The sequence below is a fragment of the Corythoichthys intestinalis genome, chromosome 10 (assembly GCF_030265065.1).
Source record: "Corythoichthys intestinalis isolate RoL2023-P3 chromosome 10, ASM3026506v1, whole genome shotgun sequence".
Lineage (NCBI taxonomy): Eukaryota > Metazoa > Chordata > Actinopteri > Syngnathiformes > Syngnathidae > Corythoichthys > Corythoichthys intestinalis.
In genome coordinates, this window is record NC_080404.1 from 48,480,462 (window position 1) to 48,498,659 (window position 18,198).

At 39.9% G+C, this 18,198-nt stretch overlaps 1 protein-coding gene across 2 annotated transcripts in view; it reads left to right on the plus strand.

Annotated features, from left to right (window-relative positions):
• Positions 1-2,853: 2,853 nt before the first annotated feature.
• pyroxd2 (pyridine nucleotide-disulphide oxidoreductase domain 2) overlaps positions 2,854-18,198 on the plus strand; it is a 29,041-nt gene continuing 13,696 nt past the window's right edge. Inside the window, exons 1-9 of one of the 2 annotated variants that reach the window (XM_057848665.1) lie at positions 2,854-4,819; positions 6,987-7,157; positions 7,472-7,491; positions 7,597-7,690; positions 13,221-13,294; positions 13,363-13,518; positions 16,219-16,372; positions 16,458-16,519; positions 16,594-16,691. In XM_057848665.1, coding sequence (XP_057704648.1) covers positions 7,028-7,157; positions 7,472-7,491; positions 7,597-7,690; positions 13,221-13,294; positions 13,363-13,518; positions 16,219-16,372; positions 16,458-16,519; positions 16,594-16,691 — 788 coding nt within the window. In that variant the 5' untranslated portion in view covers positions 2,854-4,819; positions 6,987-7,027. Of the gene's footprint in view, positions 4,820-6,857; positions 7,158-7,471; positions 7,492-7,596; positions 7,691-13,220; positions 13,295-13,362; positions 13,519-16,218; positions 16,373-16,457; positions 16,520-16,593; positions 16,692-18,198 lie in introns of those variants that run through there. The other variant, XM_057848666.1, reaches the window with a different exon arrangement.

Genomic DNA, 18,198 nt, shown 5'->3' on the forward strand with positions numbered 1-18,198 from the left:
TTAGGTCATGCCACAGCATATCAATGGGGTTCAAGTCTGGACTTTGACTCGGCCACTCCACAACGTGTATTTTGTTCTTCTGAAAGTATGAAGTTTCTTTATCTGGCAGTTTTGCAGGAAAACATGAGGCCCTCTGTCAGACAGTTGAAGCTAAAAAGAGGATGGATGCTGGTGTTGTATCGGTCGCGAACGATTCGTTCTTTTTGAACGAATTGTTTGGGTGAACGAGACCGAACTAATCACCATCTGCACTGATTCGTTCTATGAAGTTAGGGCTTGTTCGCTGCGTGGGAGGGCGTTGAGCAAGCGGCAGCGTCTTCTGACATCGCACACGACCAATCAGACGCCAGCCTCATCGCGGGCAGGGGAGGGAGCGGAAACAGAATCAGGGCGTCTGTCACTCACTTCCACGTGTAGCCAATAAGCAGCCAGCGTGCACGCAAGGCGGCAAGACTGAGTTATGTCACTTCCCGTTCAGTGACTCGGTCCTCCGGTTCCTGACCTAGCTTGCTGCTAACTTGACTTTCCAGTAATGCGGTGAACGAGTCAAAAAATGGAAGGAAATGACTTTGTCACATATTTGTTAATGTGGAGCCTATCAAATGCTGCTCAAACAGACAAAACACCACACAAATCTAGCGAGCATGGTTTAGTGTACTTTTCTCAACAGACTCGGGACTACCTATGACTGACGACATACTATCAAATTTACAGTAGTTTAAAACACGGGTAGCTAAAAAAAAAAAACACGTGTAGCTACGAGGCAAGCAAAAGTGAGCTGCGGTCGCGTGACGGCAGTGAAGGGGGCAGAGAACTGTCACTATATGGAAGCTTCATGGCAGCGATATTTACCTCATATGTGCACAGAAAAAAGAATATTTAGTATGATCACCATAATAGTGATTTGCAATGAAACTGTATATACATGTCAATTTTTTCCGACTGTTTTATTTTTTTTCGTGTCAGAGCGTGTCGGGTGTTGGTTGGTTTGACAAATCATGTCCATCCGTCCATCAAGTGCTACTCAAGCGCCCAAAAACAACGCACGCGGACACGGGAGATGTCGCAATATGTCTACATTTTTCTTAACAGACTAATGAGAGTAGAAAGGCAACATCGTAAAGAGCAAACAATTATTTCTCGTCAGCATTTGACGATCTGAGATGAGGGGACGACAGGGGAGCTGACCGGATTATTTTAATTGTTAATACCAGTGCAAAAATTCAATACGATCATCTTAATACTGATTTGCAATTAAAATGTCAAATATCAAAATGTAGTATTGTTTTTATTTCAGAGCAGCACATTTGACAACTAGCTATTTACACTTTAGTTTTAACAATAGTGACCTAAAATAATAGTGATGAGCATAAAAACTAAAATACAACAGAGCGAGAGGTAAATATGATGTGTTGGTCGTTCCATATTTAGAAATTAAACTTTCAATTTATTTTTATTTTCGTGACAGCAAGCATGCCGCGTTGGCTGGTAGCAGCAGCATTGTATATGTGATCAAGATCATGCTAAAGAAAGTCCGTGCGCCCCCGACCCCAAACCCCCACTCCCCCCACAAAAGGAAAATGTTTAACCGTGTCCTACATCGAAATGCAAGCACGAGCCATGACTTTGATCCCATTGAACTAGGACAGACGACGAGCAAGTTCTCCCTCGCTTTTGCAGCAGCGGGAGGGAGACAAGGCTGTCTGTGAAAGCAGAATGATATCGCCTGTCACTCATTTCTGAAACTACGACGAGTGGTCAATGAGGAGCCTCTGTGCAAGAGAGGGAGGGACCAAGCAATGTCACTTCCCGTTCAGTTATACTGCGAAGCGGTCTTTGGTGATTCGTTCAGCAACGTCACTTCCCGTTCACTAACTGAACGATTCATTTGGGCGGGGAAGGAGGTGAGGGGGGCGAACGATTCGTTGAACGATTTGTTTGAACGAATCTTTTTACTGAACGAACCGGAATGGATTTGTTTACTCAAGTGAACGACAGATCCCGTCACTAATGGATGCTGCAATAAGACAATGATCCAAAACACAGAAGTAAATCAACTTCAGAATGGTTTCAGAGGAACAAAATACACGTTCTCGAGTGGCCAAGTCATAGTCCAAACTTGAACCCCATTGAGATGCTGTCGCATGACCGAAAGACAGCGATTCATGCCAGACAACCCAGGAATCTGACTGAACTACAGCAGTTTTGTTGAGAAGAATGGGCCGAGATTAGTCCTGATCGATGTGCCAGACTGATCTGCAGCTGCAGGAAGCGTCTGGTTGAAGTTATTGCTGCTAAAAGGGGGGCCACAAAATATGAAATATGATGGTTCACTTACTTATTTCCCCCCCATCTGTCATCGTTTGCACACTATCCTCATTAAGACATGAAAACTTATAAATGTTTGGGTGGTTTTAGTTAAAGCAGATACTATTTTTTTCATCGGTGTGATTTTGGCAAAGATCAGATCACGTTTGATGGTGATTTTATGCCGAAATGGGAAAAATTCCAAAAGGTTCAGATACGTTTTCATACCACTTTATCTATATTTTACAGGATGTGAGTTTGATACATAAAACTTACTCTTGCCCAGGCCATCCCATGGCCTCATAATGCATACTATCAGAGCCATTATTTATCAAGATAAGATATCTTGTAAAAATTATGTCCTCTGACAGTTTATATTAGTCTCTATGGCTGGTCTTTGTCAAGCTGTCAGCACAGAACTTGTGGATCAAGTTAATTGTTTATCTTTGTGGTCTGACTTGTTTTCCCTATTTGTTTTTTAATGTCTTGCCTGAGTGCTTGCCCTATCTCCTTCGTTCAGTTTCACTTTTGCCCTTTATAGGGAAAGTAACCATACACTAGTGGTAACTGAAACTTGAGTGGAATAGGACGCTACTTGCCTTATTATTTGAAGCAGTAAAATCCTGTAGCCAACCAGCAAAGAAAGGTATTTTACTCTTACAATGATATACAGTAGCTACATGTGATTTGACATTTTCTGTTCAACAATAATGTATACGTTTCAAGTGAACTTTATTGACCATATTTATCAAACATTTGATTAATTGTATTTCATTTGGTTCATTTGTTAGCATACAGTCCTCATCTTCATTGTTGAGTAAATCTATTACTGAATCATGGCTGAAATATTACAGCTTGATTTAGTTCTATGATATAATTAGGTATACTTCAAAATGTCAATACATTGACGGCAGCCCATCAGTTTCCCACTCTGTAGGAAAAGAATCTATTTTTCTACTCAGCACATGATGGTATTGTGTTTTTGTGTGGTGCAGTAATAATAAAATAATTGCATTTCCCCCTTTAGTGCTTGAGAGGGTCTTGGCTGGAGTGTTGAATTTCTGCCGACAAAGGGGAATGAAGTGTTAATTTCTGCTTACAAGAACAAAATCTGCCTGTGATCTCGTTATGGTTGATTGAATGTCGCCCGCACTCGTTCCTTAAAGGAAACGCGAAGTGTCCACCCTGTCAGAATCATTTCTCTTGCCTGTTCTAATACAGCAAGAGAGAAAGGTGGTGGCTCCAAAGTGAAATCCAAGAACACCCTAAACACCTCATTTTATTCCCTTAGCCAAAATGAATGCGCCATTAGTGCAACCAAGAAGAATTATTTTACACAGTGTAAGCAAAACATAATCACAAAATCCCCATTTTGAGGGAAAGATTACATGGTTATGTGCTTTTGTTTTTTTACAAAGTAGAGCTATATCATCCTGACACCACGCAGTGACTCTGGACTAATAGTGACAGTTATTATCATAACTACCAGGCATAAGCAATGCAACTCATTCAAGGGCAACACTTTCATTGTTATGCTGACGACACACAACTGTATTTATCAATTAAACCTGAGCAGATCAGGCAAGTGGATAAACTAAGCACCAGCGTCCGAGATATAAATACCTGGATGAGCACTAATTATTTTTTACTTAACCCTGAAAAGACAGAAGTCCTTATAATAGGCCCTAAAAGTGTGAGAGACTCTCTAACTACCTCCAGCACCACAGTTAAAAACCTAGTAGTTCTATTTGACCCAGACTTATCATTTAAAGCTCATATTAAACAAACCTGCAGAACAGCCTTTTTTCACCTGCGCAACATAGCCAAAATTAGAAATATTTTGTCTAAAAACAATGCAGAAAAATTAATTCACGTGTTCGTTACATCTAGATTGGATTACTACAATGCCTTACTTGCAGCTTGTCCTAAAAGTTCCCTAAAAGGTCTTCAGCTTGTTCAGAACACAGCAGCAAGACTTTTAACAGGAACTATTAGAAGAGAGCACATCACCCCTGTGCTCCAAGCCTTCACTGGCTTCCAGTCGAATTATATTTAAAATCTTCCATACCGCCCCAACAGAACACTCCATTCTCAGAATGCAGGTCTACTGGTAGTTCCCAGGGTCTCTAAAAGTACATTAGGAGCTAGAGCCTTTAGCTACCAATCTCCTGTCTTATGGAATCAGCTTCCAGCTAGTATTAAAGAAGCCGACAAAGTCTGTACATTTAAGATTAGACTAAAAACGTTCCTATTTGACAAAGCTTATGGTCAGGCTAAATTGAAATCAAGTTGAAGTACAGCCACTGAGTCCTATCCCCTGTTTCTCACTCTACCTACCACTTGTCTTCACTTTATTTCTCTTTTCTAATTGTAATATCTAGTTGACTAGTCTCTTCATCACTAGTCACCTGGTGTCCCCTTTCCCCCATCCCCTCTGGGGAAGGGGCTATTTTTCAGCCGCAGCCTCCTGACTATGCTGACCCCTGACTGGATGGACGTCCTCGTAACTTAGGTAACCATTATCGGTAATAATCAAATTTGTCAAGTCCTACCTCCGCTCAATATGTATCCAACTAAAAATCTCACAATAAAACAAACGTCTTATTAGCGGGTTTATTTAAATTGTTTTTCAATAGTATATTTACAACCTACATTCAAGTGTAAGCAGTCTGAACCACTCGAGTGGTGTCCTCCTCGACCAGGTCAGGACATGAAGTGGCTCTAAAGGTGCGGCAGGAGAGCTCCTTGGCGTACAACGCACCTGCTTGCACCTGTCTCACTCACCCGCTGAAACCTCCAATGACTATCTATATATCTGTCTATATATCCGCATGCACGTAAACTTCCCTCGTATTCATTTTCGTTTTCTGCGTTGTTAGCTAATTTTAGAAACCCTTTTGAGAAGATAAAGAAAAAAAGACGAGGAGTATCATACTTTTTAGCAGGAATGGACAGAGGAATTTGCCTTTGTGGAGAGTTTTTAACGACTTTTCGCATAAAGAAATGATAATTAAACAGATGAAAGATATGCCTCTGTCGGCAAGAACTGCCCTCTGCCCTCAGCAGGGGAACGACAAGCTCTAACTTGTTCGCTGCCGGGCAGCGGCGAAGACAATCAACTACCCAGTCGTCATGTGAAATGATCCGGGCTTGTTATGTGTGATTTTCCTCTTGGAGGACTTTGAAACATCACTCGGTTCGGGTTAGCATGTCGGCTAGCTGTCACGCCTCTTGGTTTGTTTACATTCTCCGAAGCCAGGGAAGGGAAATGACATAAGCCCGACTTAGGTGGCATAAAATATCATTTAGGAGGTGCAACAGTAAAGGTGAAGTCGACAGTTTTGATCATTATGGAGTAATTTTGCCATGTCGTCCTGAATAAATGCATTTTTATTATTTTATATTCCATTTAGCGCAAGACTGTTATTTGTCATGACTATGCCATTTATTTAGCTATTGGGGAAAAATACTTGGATAAAAAGAATATCCTGTAAAAACATTGGAGTAGAGAGACTGAAACAATGAAATTTTGCGGCTCTTTTGGTCGCGTTTTCCTAGTTCTGAATAACTCCCCCTCAATGGGCTGCATACTAAATCAGATGAAATCGTTACTCCGCTGACGTCATCCACCCGTTGGGGACGCTCGAGCCCTATCATGGTAGGCGTGGCTAACCGGCAGATTAAAAGACTAATTTCTCGTCATCTGGGCTTTGCTAAATTGTTGTATATAGTCGAATCGTCTCAAAATATGATTGTAATTCACATAATAATCCTATTTAAGACTTTTTTTCTCCTGTTGTATGCACTTTAACCTCACCAAGTATCAACCTGACTACTAAACCATCAGCAAAACCAGAAGTCGCATTAATGGTAAGAAATGCTCATCATCGATTAGCAACAGCATAACAATGTTATGCACCCTTTAATGCCTGCAATATGAAGCAATTGTCAGAGAATCACAAAAATTGAAAAATAAGGTCTTAAATGAAACCTTTTTTCAAATTTGTAAAACAGAGGAAAAAAAGTGTAATAAGCGCGCTAATATCTATAACCCTTGCTAAATCCTCTTTTTTCCCCTGCAGATGCCTGAGTTGACTTGCATCCATTATGTTTTTTTTTTTTTAGGAAAGATATTTCAAAATTCTGAATTAGTCTCAAAGTCATGAAATTCTAAGTGTATCAAATGTGGTACATTTGGCAAGAAGGGGTTAAAAAGAATTCAGAGATATATTGTACTTTAAACGTGTTGAAAATACATAAAATACACACATTACTCGTATTTTTAGTTTTAAATATATTGTATGGCTCTCACTGATTTACATTTAAAAATATGTGGTGTTCATGGCTCTCTCAGCCCAAAAGGTTCCCGACCCCTGCTACAGCATATAACAGGGAAAGTTTGAGAGAAAGTGCGCAAAATCTTTATTAAGTAACATTGTTTGAATAAATCATGGAACAACTGCGTCCTCAAGTGGTCACAAAGGATAATTCAAAATAACACAAACATATTTTTGTTCATTTATGTTTTCCAAACAATCGCCCTAATTATCATTGATATCTGCATGGTTTGGTCTCGTTTTGAAAATAAAAGTGTGTAACTTGTATATTTAGATAATTATATGTATCAGAAGAGGGCTTACGCGTACAGAGAGTGTCTAACCTGTCATCTCTGTTTTCAGTGGATGGACCAGGGCCAGTAGGTGGGCTCTTCGGACTCGCAATGGCTGCTGCGGCAACGTGGACTATTCGAGCACGGAGGGTCACGACCGTTTTAGGGACTTTGGGGAGATGCAGAGCCTACACACAAACCAGTTTCAAGTCACACTATGATGCACTTATCATCGGTGGAGGTAAGGTCCGATATATTTTGGAATAACAAATAAATAAAAAGATTTGATTTTTGCAAAACACAAGGTTTCTTGTAACTCTAATACAGTACTAAATAGCACAACTGGTTTTGCTTACACGAAAAATTAGGCTTTTATTACTGTGTGATTTATGTAAACGGTTTGCAACTTGACCTGTCCGAAACACTTAAACTTTGGACTAAATCTAACAACACTGTAAAATGCACATTTGAACTACTTCACTTCATACTGGATATACTTTACTTTCTGCTATCCTTATTCACCATTTTTAAATTTTTTTAAAAAATATCCTGCAGGACACAACGGACTGGTGGCAGTGAGTTATTTTTTTCTATTACACCACACAAATATATGAATGAATGTGACTACAGGTCAAAGGTACAGTTTTATGTGTGTGTTGTGATATGTGTGTGTACTCAAGGCTGCTTACCTTCAGAAGGGAGGCTTGCAAACAGCAGTGTTGGAGCGTAGACATGTGTTGGGAGGTGCAGCAGTGACAGAGGAGATCTTTCCTGGTAAGATACCTCAATTCCTTGGAAACAAGTGGGTCTGCCAACTTTAGGACTGCGTTGCACCTTTTCTGTGTTGCACATACAGTAGTTCAGTCTATAGCTGTAATTACTCACTTATAGTCCTAGAGTACAGTGCTGGCCAAAAGTATTGGCACTAGAGATGTCCCGATCGATCGATCGGGTCCGATCACGTCATTTTCAAAGTATCGGAATTGGCAAAAAAATATTGGCCATGCCTTTTTTTAATATATATATATATATATATACTTTAATTAAATCATTTTCTAATTGTATTTAACATTACAAACATAATATGTTACACTCATCCAGAGTCTTTAGTTTAGGCCTAAGGTAGGGTTATCAAATTTATCCCGATAACGGCGGTAATTAATTTTTAAAAGAATGTATCACATCAAAATATTTAACGCAATTAATGCATGCGCTGCACGACCCACCCACGCATTGTCGCGCTCAATCTGTAATGGCGCCGCCTGACCTATATAGAGAGATAAAAGGCAGTGTAAATTGAGTAGAGGGAATTTTGGCAGCCTCTGGAGCCTTTTTTTAATTGGCCAAAGCCTTACAATCCCTCACCCTATGATTAGAAATATCATGGGAAGCAATGTGGGGAAGCAAGGTAGCAATAGATCTTTTTCTTCATACCTTGTTATTTCCCAACGCAGTGAAGATATATGAATTGGTAGCACTACGCACAGTCATGGTTCCACTTCCCATCATGCATTTGGGCATGGCTACAGTATAATTTACTGAAAGCTCAACAAATACACTAGATGGCAATATTTAGTCAAAATATACAAAGTCACAAGTCTTTCTATCCGTGGATCCCTCTCACAGAAAGAATGTTAATAATGTAAATGCCATCTTGAGGATTTATTGTCATAATAAACAAATACAGTACTTATGTACTGTATGTTGAATGTATATATTCGTCCGAGTTTTATTCATTTTTTTCTTAATGCATTGCCAAAATGTATATGATCGGGAAAAGTTATCAGGAATGATTGGAATTGAATCGGGAGCAAAAAAAAGCAATCGGATCGGGAAATATCGAGATCAGCAGATACTCAAACTAAAACGATCGGATCAGGAGCAAAAAAACATGATCGAACAACCCTAATTGGCACGAGTGCAATTCTGTCAGATAATGCTCAATTTTGTTCAGAAAAGGATTGCAATCAGAAATGCTTTGGCAGTAATATCTTCATTTATTTTTCTTGCAACGGAAAAAAACAAAAGAGAATGGGGAAAAAAGTTAAATCATGATCATTTTACACAAAACTCCAAAAATGGGCCAGACAAAAGTATTGGTACCCTTTAAAAAGTCATGTGATGCTTCTCTATTTTGTGTAATTATTAGCACCTGTTACTTACCTGTGGCACATAACAAGTGGTGGCAATACCTAAATCACACTTGCAGCCAGTTAAAATGGATTAAAGTTGACTCAACCTCTGTCCTGTGTCCTTGTGTGTACCACATTGAGCATGTACAAAAGAAAGAAGACCAAAGAACTGTCTGAGGACTTCAGAAGCAAAATTGTGAGGAAGCATGGGCAATCTTAAGGCTACAAGTCCATCTCCAAAGACCTGAATGTTCCTGTGTCTGCCGTGCGCAGTGTGAAGGAGACAGTACATTTTCTCGTAGGCACCGTCTAACTGTTTGTATTACTCTAACGCACCCAATATAAAATAAATAGCACTTATACCATAATTTAAGGAAAACAAGCAGAATATAGGGCATAAGAGATAAAGATCCAACTAATAACACGACTGACAAGACTCCAAGAGCCCCTTTGATGCTGAGGTGGCAAAATCCACAATCCTCGTTACCCGGACAACTGTAACTCTCGAATCCTCCTGTCCAATCCACAAATAGACAATAAACCCAAAAACACCCTTCTTCATGCCCACGGCCCACCCAAAGAGTGCCTTCAAAAGACTGAATGTTTGACTAATAGCTGTCATTTTTCTCGGGAACCTTTTGTTGACGTATGATAGGGTGACCTTGCCTCCCCACCTGATTGTTTCTGTTTCCACTTGCCGTTTTGATCTCTGTCGACCTGAATAAATTGTCAACTTGTTCTCGGTGAGCCTTCTTTAAACCTTTCAAAATGGAGTCAGTACAAAGGGGTAAGACGAAGGTGAACACGAGTTTGCCCTTCTGGCCGGATTGCCGGGGTTTTGCCAGCCCGGCCCGTTGGAGCTGCGCCAGCGCGGGTCCGGTGGTTTGGCTGGCGCGATTCCGGCGGTCTGGCTAGAAGGTCAGATTCCTGCAAGTGTCATCAATAAGTGTAAATCCCATGGCACTGTGGCTAACCACCCTAGATGTGGACAGAAAAGAAAAATTGACGAGTGATTTCTACGAAAGATTGTGTGGATGGTGGATAAAGAACATCGATTAACATCCAAACAAGTTCAAGCTGTCCTGCAGTCCGTGGGTACAACAGTGTCAACCCGTACTATCAGTCGGCGTCTGAATGAAAAGGGACTCTATGGTAGGATACCCAGGAAGACCCCACTTCTGACCCAGAGACATAAAAAGCCAGGCTTGAGTTTGCCAAAACTTAACTGAGAAAGCCAAAAACGTTTTGGAAGAATGTTCTCTGGTCAGATGAGACAAAAGTAGAGCTTTTTGGGAAAAGGCATGAACATAGAGTTTAAAGGGAAAAAAATGAGGCCATCAAAGAAAAGAACACGGTCTCCACAGTCAAATATGGCGGAAGATCCCTGATGTTTTGGGGTTGCTTTGCTTCCCCTGGCACTGGACTACTTGACCGTGTGCATGGCATTATGAAGTCTGAAGACTACCTACAAATTTTGCTGCATAATGTAGGGCCTCGTGTGAGAAAGCTGGGTCTCTCTCAAAGGTCATGGGTCCTCCAGCAGGACAATGACCCAAAACAGACTTCAAAAAGCACTAGAAATTGGTTTGCAAGAAAGCACTGAAGACTTCTAAAGTGGCCAACAATGAGTCCAGACCTGAATCCCATAGAACACCTGTGGAGAGATCTGAAAATGGCAGTTGGGAGAAGGCACCCTTCAAATCTCAGAGACCTTGCCCAGTTGGCCAAAGAAGAATAGTCTAAAATTTCAGCAGAGCATTGTAAGAATCTCATTGATGGATACCGGAAGCAATTCGCAGTTATTTTGTCTAAAGGTTTTGCTACCAAGTATTAGGCTGAGGGAGCCAATACTTTTATCTGGCCCAATTTTGGAGTTTTGTGGAAAACGATAACGATTTAATTTTTGTTCATACTCTTCTGTTTTTTTTTTAATTGCAAGCAAAATAAATGAAACTATTACTACCAAAGCATTTGTAATTGCAATCATTTTGTTGAGGTTCTGGGTGAACGGGGGACCCAAGCGCCGAGATGACCGGCAAAACTGGCAGTGACAACACTTTATTGACAGGTTTGGTGGAAGGTGTTGAAATAGTCAGGTGAGTATATGCGGTGGGTGAGCATATGGGCAAGCAGGTGTTCAGGAAGGCAAGTATCACAGGATCTAGTGAATAAAGGAAAAATTGGCTAAGTAGTATTTTTCAGTTTTTCCTGACTGTTGGCTGGAGTCACAGACTCGTCGAGTTGAGTTGTTGATCTGGCAATGAGGTGTGCGCGGACTGGTTTAAGTAGGCCGGTAACGATGACCACCTGCACCTTGTCCCAGGCTCACCCAGCTGTCCAATCCTGCAATCAAGGCACACACACACGCACTCACACAAGAGGAGGAGCAGGGCTCAGGGGGCAGGATTCCTAACACATTTTCTGGGTGAAATTGAGCATTATCAGACAGAATTGCAGGCGTGCCAATACTTTTGGCCAGAACTATATATATTTTCCTCTTTATTTATTTTATTTTAACGAAGCACATATATTTATACTGGAGTGCCACGTGAAATTTCGTTGTTCACAATGTTCATTTCATTGCTGACAATGACAAAAAGAAGCAATGACAAAAAGATAAAGATCTATTGTCTTCTGATACTTTAAGAGGATATGGTGGTGTTCCTTGGCTGCATTCTGGATGTTGTAATAAACATGGATGGAATGAGGACACCTTCATTTTGAAAAGTTCTGAAAAGGCTCAAACACAGACAGAAAATGACATGATAAAACAAGATGCTTGGAACCTCTCTTTGTAAATGACAATGTGAGGATTGAAGGACTGGACTGTGTGGAAAGAAAAGCTACTGTGCTCTGTGAAATCTAGGCTATATCGTAATTGTTAATTGCACTAACTGTTGTGCCCATTTGAAAATTTGAATTAGCACATTGCATTGTTAATACGTCATACAGCAACACTAGCTTACTAAGGTAGATGTAATGATAGCTATGCTACGAGTGTCCTAAAGAGGGCGCTGCCTCCATTTTTATCTGCTTAAACTTGGTTTACCGCAATTTTCGGACTATAAGCGGCTACTTTTCCCCCTACTTTTGAATCCTGAGGCTTATAGTCCAGTGCGGCTTTTATATTGATTTAATTGGGACAGCAGTGTCATGAAACTGCCATAAGACCGTCATAATTAAGACATGATTATGACACTATCATGGACATTAATGAATGAATGAATGTCATTAAGTATCATCCAGAATATTTTGTCACCAACACTCCATTTGTGTCCAGCTTGGATCTTTTACATCTATTCAAAAGTGAGTTAATTTGCCGGATGACACAAAATGACATCCGTCATAAGCATTCATTAATGCTAATGGCATTGCCATGTCATAATTATGACGGTCTTATGACAGTTTTATGGCGCCACTGTCAAATAAAGTGTTACCAAATACCACTTAATGAAACAACTGGAAGAGTAACTGAAGAAATAATTAGAACAGACCATGAATTTTAATTGTTATTTACATCTGTAGTGCTGCAATGCTTGCTAGGAGGCATGTTGTACAACAACTGTGTTGACAGCAGGTGACAACAGGGGTTGACTGTCTTCCCCAAAGGAGCAGTGATAGCCAAATGAAGCTTCTTGAAGCAATTAAGCTTTGCAGCCAATTGGTTCAAAGCTTCATGGTGGTTCATTTAGTATTATGACAGTCTAGCCGCTGTCTAATAAAGTGTTACCGGTTAATATCTTTTGGTGTACATATCCCATAATACAGTGAGGACAGCTGCGGCTTATTGTCCAGTGCGGCTTATCTATGAACAAATGCCGTTTTCATGTCAAATTTGGTGGGTGGCGGCTTATAGTCAGGTGCGCCTTATAGTCCAAAAATTACAGTACTTGTTGTTCTTAGATCATGTGGGCACATGACTATAAAGCTAGCAGCTCACTGAAGCTTGCTACACGATGTTCCTGCGTATGTTAATAAGTTAATACCAGAACATTACAAGCTATTCAATTGCAAAGAGTTGCCATTCGAGACGAAACATTCTGACAGTCCTTTCTGGGAAATCTTGTTAGTAAATATCCCACATATACTAGTAGTACAAATCAAAACTGACATAATTTTACTTACTGAGTGAGTGTACAATCATCAACATTAATACCTCTTTCCCCGCCTAGGTTTCCACTTTTCCAGGTGCTCCTATTTGCTCAGTTTATTACGGCCGCACATTTACAAAGACCTGGACCTGAAGGTAATCAATGCAAGCTTAAGGATTCCTGTGATTTACTTTAAACTGCTCTGTGTATCATACGTTTTCAGAAACAGGGTTTGAAGGTTTACATGAGGGACCCCCATGCTTTCACCCCCATGTTGGAAGATGGAGTTGGAAGTGGACTGCCGAGGTCACTAACCCTTGGTTCGGATTTGGCCGAGAATCAGAAGGAGATTGGCAAATTTTCCCAGAAAGATGCAAAGGTGATTCAACCATTGGTTGTATTTATAGACAAGTTTCCTGAGCAAAATATGGGCGGCGCCATCTTGGAAAATGTTTGCTCCGAATTTCCGTTTTCGAAAGAACATGAATTGTGGATGAAGTAAGCAGGTGTGTTGACAAAGATAAACCTGCAAAATCAAGCCAGAGGAACCCACTGAATCACAAAAAATGGATTCAGCACGACGTAGATGAGACGTAGATGAGATTGTATGATTGTTCTTATCACTTTGATTAGTTCGTGGACAAAACTATTACAACCCGTCAGCCTGTGTTATTGTAGATTGATACGCCGGCCACTTGAATAACCAAAATGAGGTGAAATTACAAATTATATTAAATTTACCAAATGCAGAAGTGCTGACACGGGTTTTGTTGTTACAAGGAAGTACTCCAAGTTATGTACATATAAACAAAAATAGTATTTAGTCTTTTTTATTGCAGATATTGATCGCAATAAAACATTTGGACAACGTGATTCCATTTCTTGTTTTATTTAAAACAATTGGTGCATGTGCAAAACAGGTGAATAGATTACAATTAATACAATTATTAGAAAAAATAGCATACGAAAATGTGATATCAGACAGCAGAGCTCCGGAGTGGCTTGAGAGCCTCACCAAACTTTGATCCGACATTACGCAGACCCTCGGCTGCCTATGGACGGCTTTCTCCCGCTGTCTTCGGTAATTCCATCTCCAATCGAGTATCTTAAAGTTGCTGCAGTTAAAAAGCTTGTAGTTTGATCTCGAGATCGAGCTGACGGTCCCCCGCAAGGCGAGCCAGAGTCTGTCCCAGCCTCTCGGCTGCCCCCTGGTAGTTGATTAAATACTAGGGTTGTTCCGATCATGTTTTTTTTGCTCCCGATCCGATCCCGATCGTTTTAGTTTGAGTATCTGCCGATCCCAATATTTCCCGATCCGATTGCTTTTTTTTTGCTCCCGATTCAATTCCAATCATTCCCGATAATTTTTCCCGATCATATACATTTTGGCAATGCATTAAGAAAAAAATGAATAAAACTCGGACGAATATATACATTCAACATACAGTACATAAGTACTGTATTTTTTTATTATAACAATAAATCCTCAAGATGGCATTTACATTATTAACATTCTTTCTGTGAGAGGGATCCACGGATAGAAAGACTTGTAATTCTTAAAGGATAAATGTGACTTTGTACAGTATATTGTGACTAAATATTGCCATCTAGTGTATTTGTTGAGCTTTCAGTAAATGATACTGTAGCCATTTAACTGTTCTGCCCAAATGCATGATGGGAAGTGCAACCATGACTGTGCGTCGTGGTACCCATTGATATATGTTCTCTGCGTTGGGAAATAACATAGGGTGTTAAAAAAAAGATCAATTACTACCTTTCTTCCCCACATTGCTTCCCACGATATTCCTAATCGCAGGGAGAGGGATTGAAAGGCTTTAGTCAATTAAAAAAAAAAGGCTCCGAAGGCTGCCAAAATTCACTCTATTCATTTTACGCTGGCTTTTATATAGGTAAAACGGCGCCATTACAGATTGAACGTGACAATGCGTGAGTGGGTCGTGCAGCGCATGCGTTAATTGCGTTAAATATTTTAACGTGACCAATTTTTTAAAAATTAATTACCGCCGTTAACGCGATAAATTTGATAGCCCTATTGTAAGTCAAAACTAAAGACTCTGGATGAGTGTAACATATTATGTCTGTAATGTTAAATACAATTAGAAAACGATTTAATTAATATATATATATATATATATATATATATATATATATATATATATATATATATATTAAAAAAAGGCATGTCCGATATTTTTTTGCCCATTCCGATACTTTGAAAATGACGTTGACATCTCTATTAAATACTGTTAAAGAACATCATAATTACAATCATCATCGTAATAACAATATCAAAGGCTACAATTCGCTTCATGCGCAAGATTTTAGCTTTAGTATTTTATGAGCACCGGACACATGAAAATGCAGGGATAGGAAGAACAGTACCTTCCATAACACAACATGGCTACAAAAACACCCGGTCTTTATTGTGGGGAGACCGATCTTTTGCGGTTGCTGCACCCAGGTTATGTAATAGTCTTCCCCCTGAAATCCGCACCACTCCAAATTTGGGCCTTTTTAAATCTCGTTTAAATACACACCTTTTTAGACTCGCCTTTCCCCAAGATTAGTTTAGCCTGGTTTTATTTCTTTAGGGTTTTTAATGTTTTCGGATTTTATCTGTTTTATTGTTTTATTTGCTGTCTGACTTTAATCGTGATGCGTTGTTTCGTTTGTTTTTTTTCTTCCTAATGTCATTGTATAATACTTTCCTGCCTTTTATTTACTATGTGCCATGTTTGTCTTTGTTGTAAAGCACTTTGGGGACCTGTCGGGTTTTGTAAAGGGCTATATAAATAAATTTGATTCGATTTTTGATTTGATGGTGGCACGAGCTTGGTTCCACATCTGCCTTCGTGAAGATGTTGTCCTCCCCTGTCGTGATGATGGCAGATGGATGCGATATTTCCAAATTGACATTTTAAAGGGATTTTGATGAGTTATGTTACTGTTCTAAAACGGAAGTTGCTAGCAGACATGCGGAAGTAAAACGGAAGTACCTCGGAAACTTGTCTATACACTTTACTAAATACGGCTCTGCTTGAATTGTCTTTGGGTCCAGACTTTTTCCGAGTTTGTTTTGCACCTTGAGAAACTGGCAGGTGCGATCCACCCACTCTTAGATGCTCCTCCAGTCGACATTCCTGGCGTCACAACTGGATCGCTGAAGAGAAGGCTGGCTGCTGCTAAAACACTGAAGCCTGTTGTCAAATGTGGTGTGTAATATGTCTTGGAAACATAGATCAATGTCTTTGAAACATACGTCAATAAGTAAACAATGGCTGTGTGTTAATTTTGTAGGGTTGAAATTAGGTCGAAACATTCCAGAGTTTTACGAGATTATAACCGCACCAATCATGAAGGTTTGTCATGAATTTAGCTTTTCACTGTTGTCTTTAGGTGGCGTTATAACCTTGCTTGTGTTTTCTCACTTTAGATCCTCAATCGCTGGTTCGAGTCAGAGCCACTGAAAGCAACCCTGGCAACGGACGGTGTGATAGGAGCTATGACCAGTCCCAGCAATCCTGGTAGCGGGTGAGACACAATGTTACGGAAATGTAATCACCCCAGAATGTTACACTTAGAGGAGTTTCCATGAAGTTAAATAATGTGAAAATAAAGTGGTATAAATTAGAGCTGTCCCGACTAGTCGACATAGTCGACGTCATCGATGACGTTAATCCGTCGACGAGCACAACATCCCGTCGACGGTTAATGAAGGTTTAAAAAAAATATATGCGTGGAAAGTTCAAAATGTCGGATGCTCTGTATGCAAGCGGGGAAAGCGGCACAAAGCCAAAAAAAGCGCACCAGAGTGTCCAAAACACTGACTTATTTCAAAGAAACAACGGAGGGTACACTCTTCTGTCCTGTCTCTTCAATGCCAAGCTTGGCTGCACGTCGGCCGTGAATAAACACCTCAAATGCCGTCACCCAGTTTGTAATTTTTTTTCCTTCATTTTTTGTACACCAGAGGGTGCTGTCGCCTTACTGAATAATAATGTTTCATTGACAATGGGCCTATAAGTGCTATTAGTATTGTCCTTAATGCTAACTGAAAGGTTTATTTCATGTTATGGTTTATTTTACGGTATAGAAAATTATATAAGGTTAAAAGGTCATAAATATATACAGTATATACAGTGATTGCACTCAAGGGAGAGATTGTCAATGATAAGGTAATAAATTAAGGTAAAGGCAATTCATTGATATATAAATAAGGTTTAATAGGAAAAAGGTGAAAAGTTTTTGTTAATTTCTAATTGTGTTGTTTTATTTGTGTGCCCCGCAGCTCTTACGTGTGATTACGTCAAGGATGGAATAAAAGTTGTAAACCATCAGTTTAAGAGACCACCTTTTCAATCGGGATGCTACACTAGTTAATTCTATCAGCATTTGAACTCATTGTTTATTTGTGATTTATTATTGTTTTTTTTAGGTGTTTATTTGTAATTTAATAAATAATTTAAGTGTTCCAATATGTTTTTTGTGAATTGATAAGCGTCAACAGAAATTTCATTGCTAAACTAGGCCTGCAAGCAGGACTGAACGGGCCCTCGCAATCTAGCGCAACTCGGACGTCACGCAACTCGGACTGTGTGCAGGTCAGGGTGGTGGCAGATCCTCCTCTATAATCATCTCATTAGAACCTAACATGCTCGAAAGTCGCCTATTTACATTCCCACACCCAAGAGATAAAAACCCCTATTGGAAAGAGTACTACAAAAAAGGAGCCACTACTGAGCTGTGCAGCCAAGCCCTTATTCAAAACCAAAATTAATCTTCTAACTGGGCCAATTCGACCAAGTGTGCCAACTATTGTGGCTCCATAAGCTCCCTGAGTCTCTGAAAAAAAATATTTCCTTTAAATGGCGAACAAAGGGTCGTCACGGCAACAGACAGAGACACGTGGACATGGGCCGTAAAAAAGTATTTTAATAGGTCTTGAAACTACAATGACCAACATGAAAAGAACTGGACATGTTTTGGAAAAACGAGTGACTTTCTATCGCCACTAGTTGGCGCTGTAGGGTTGATGCAA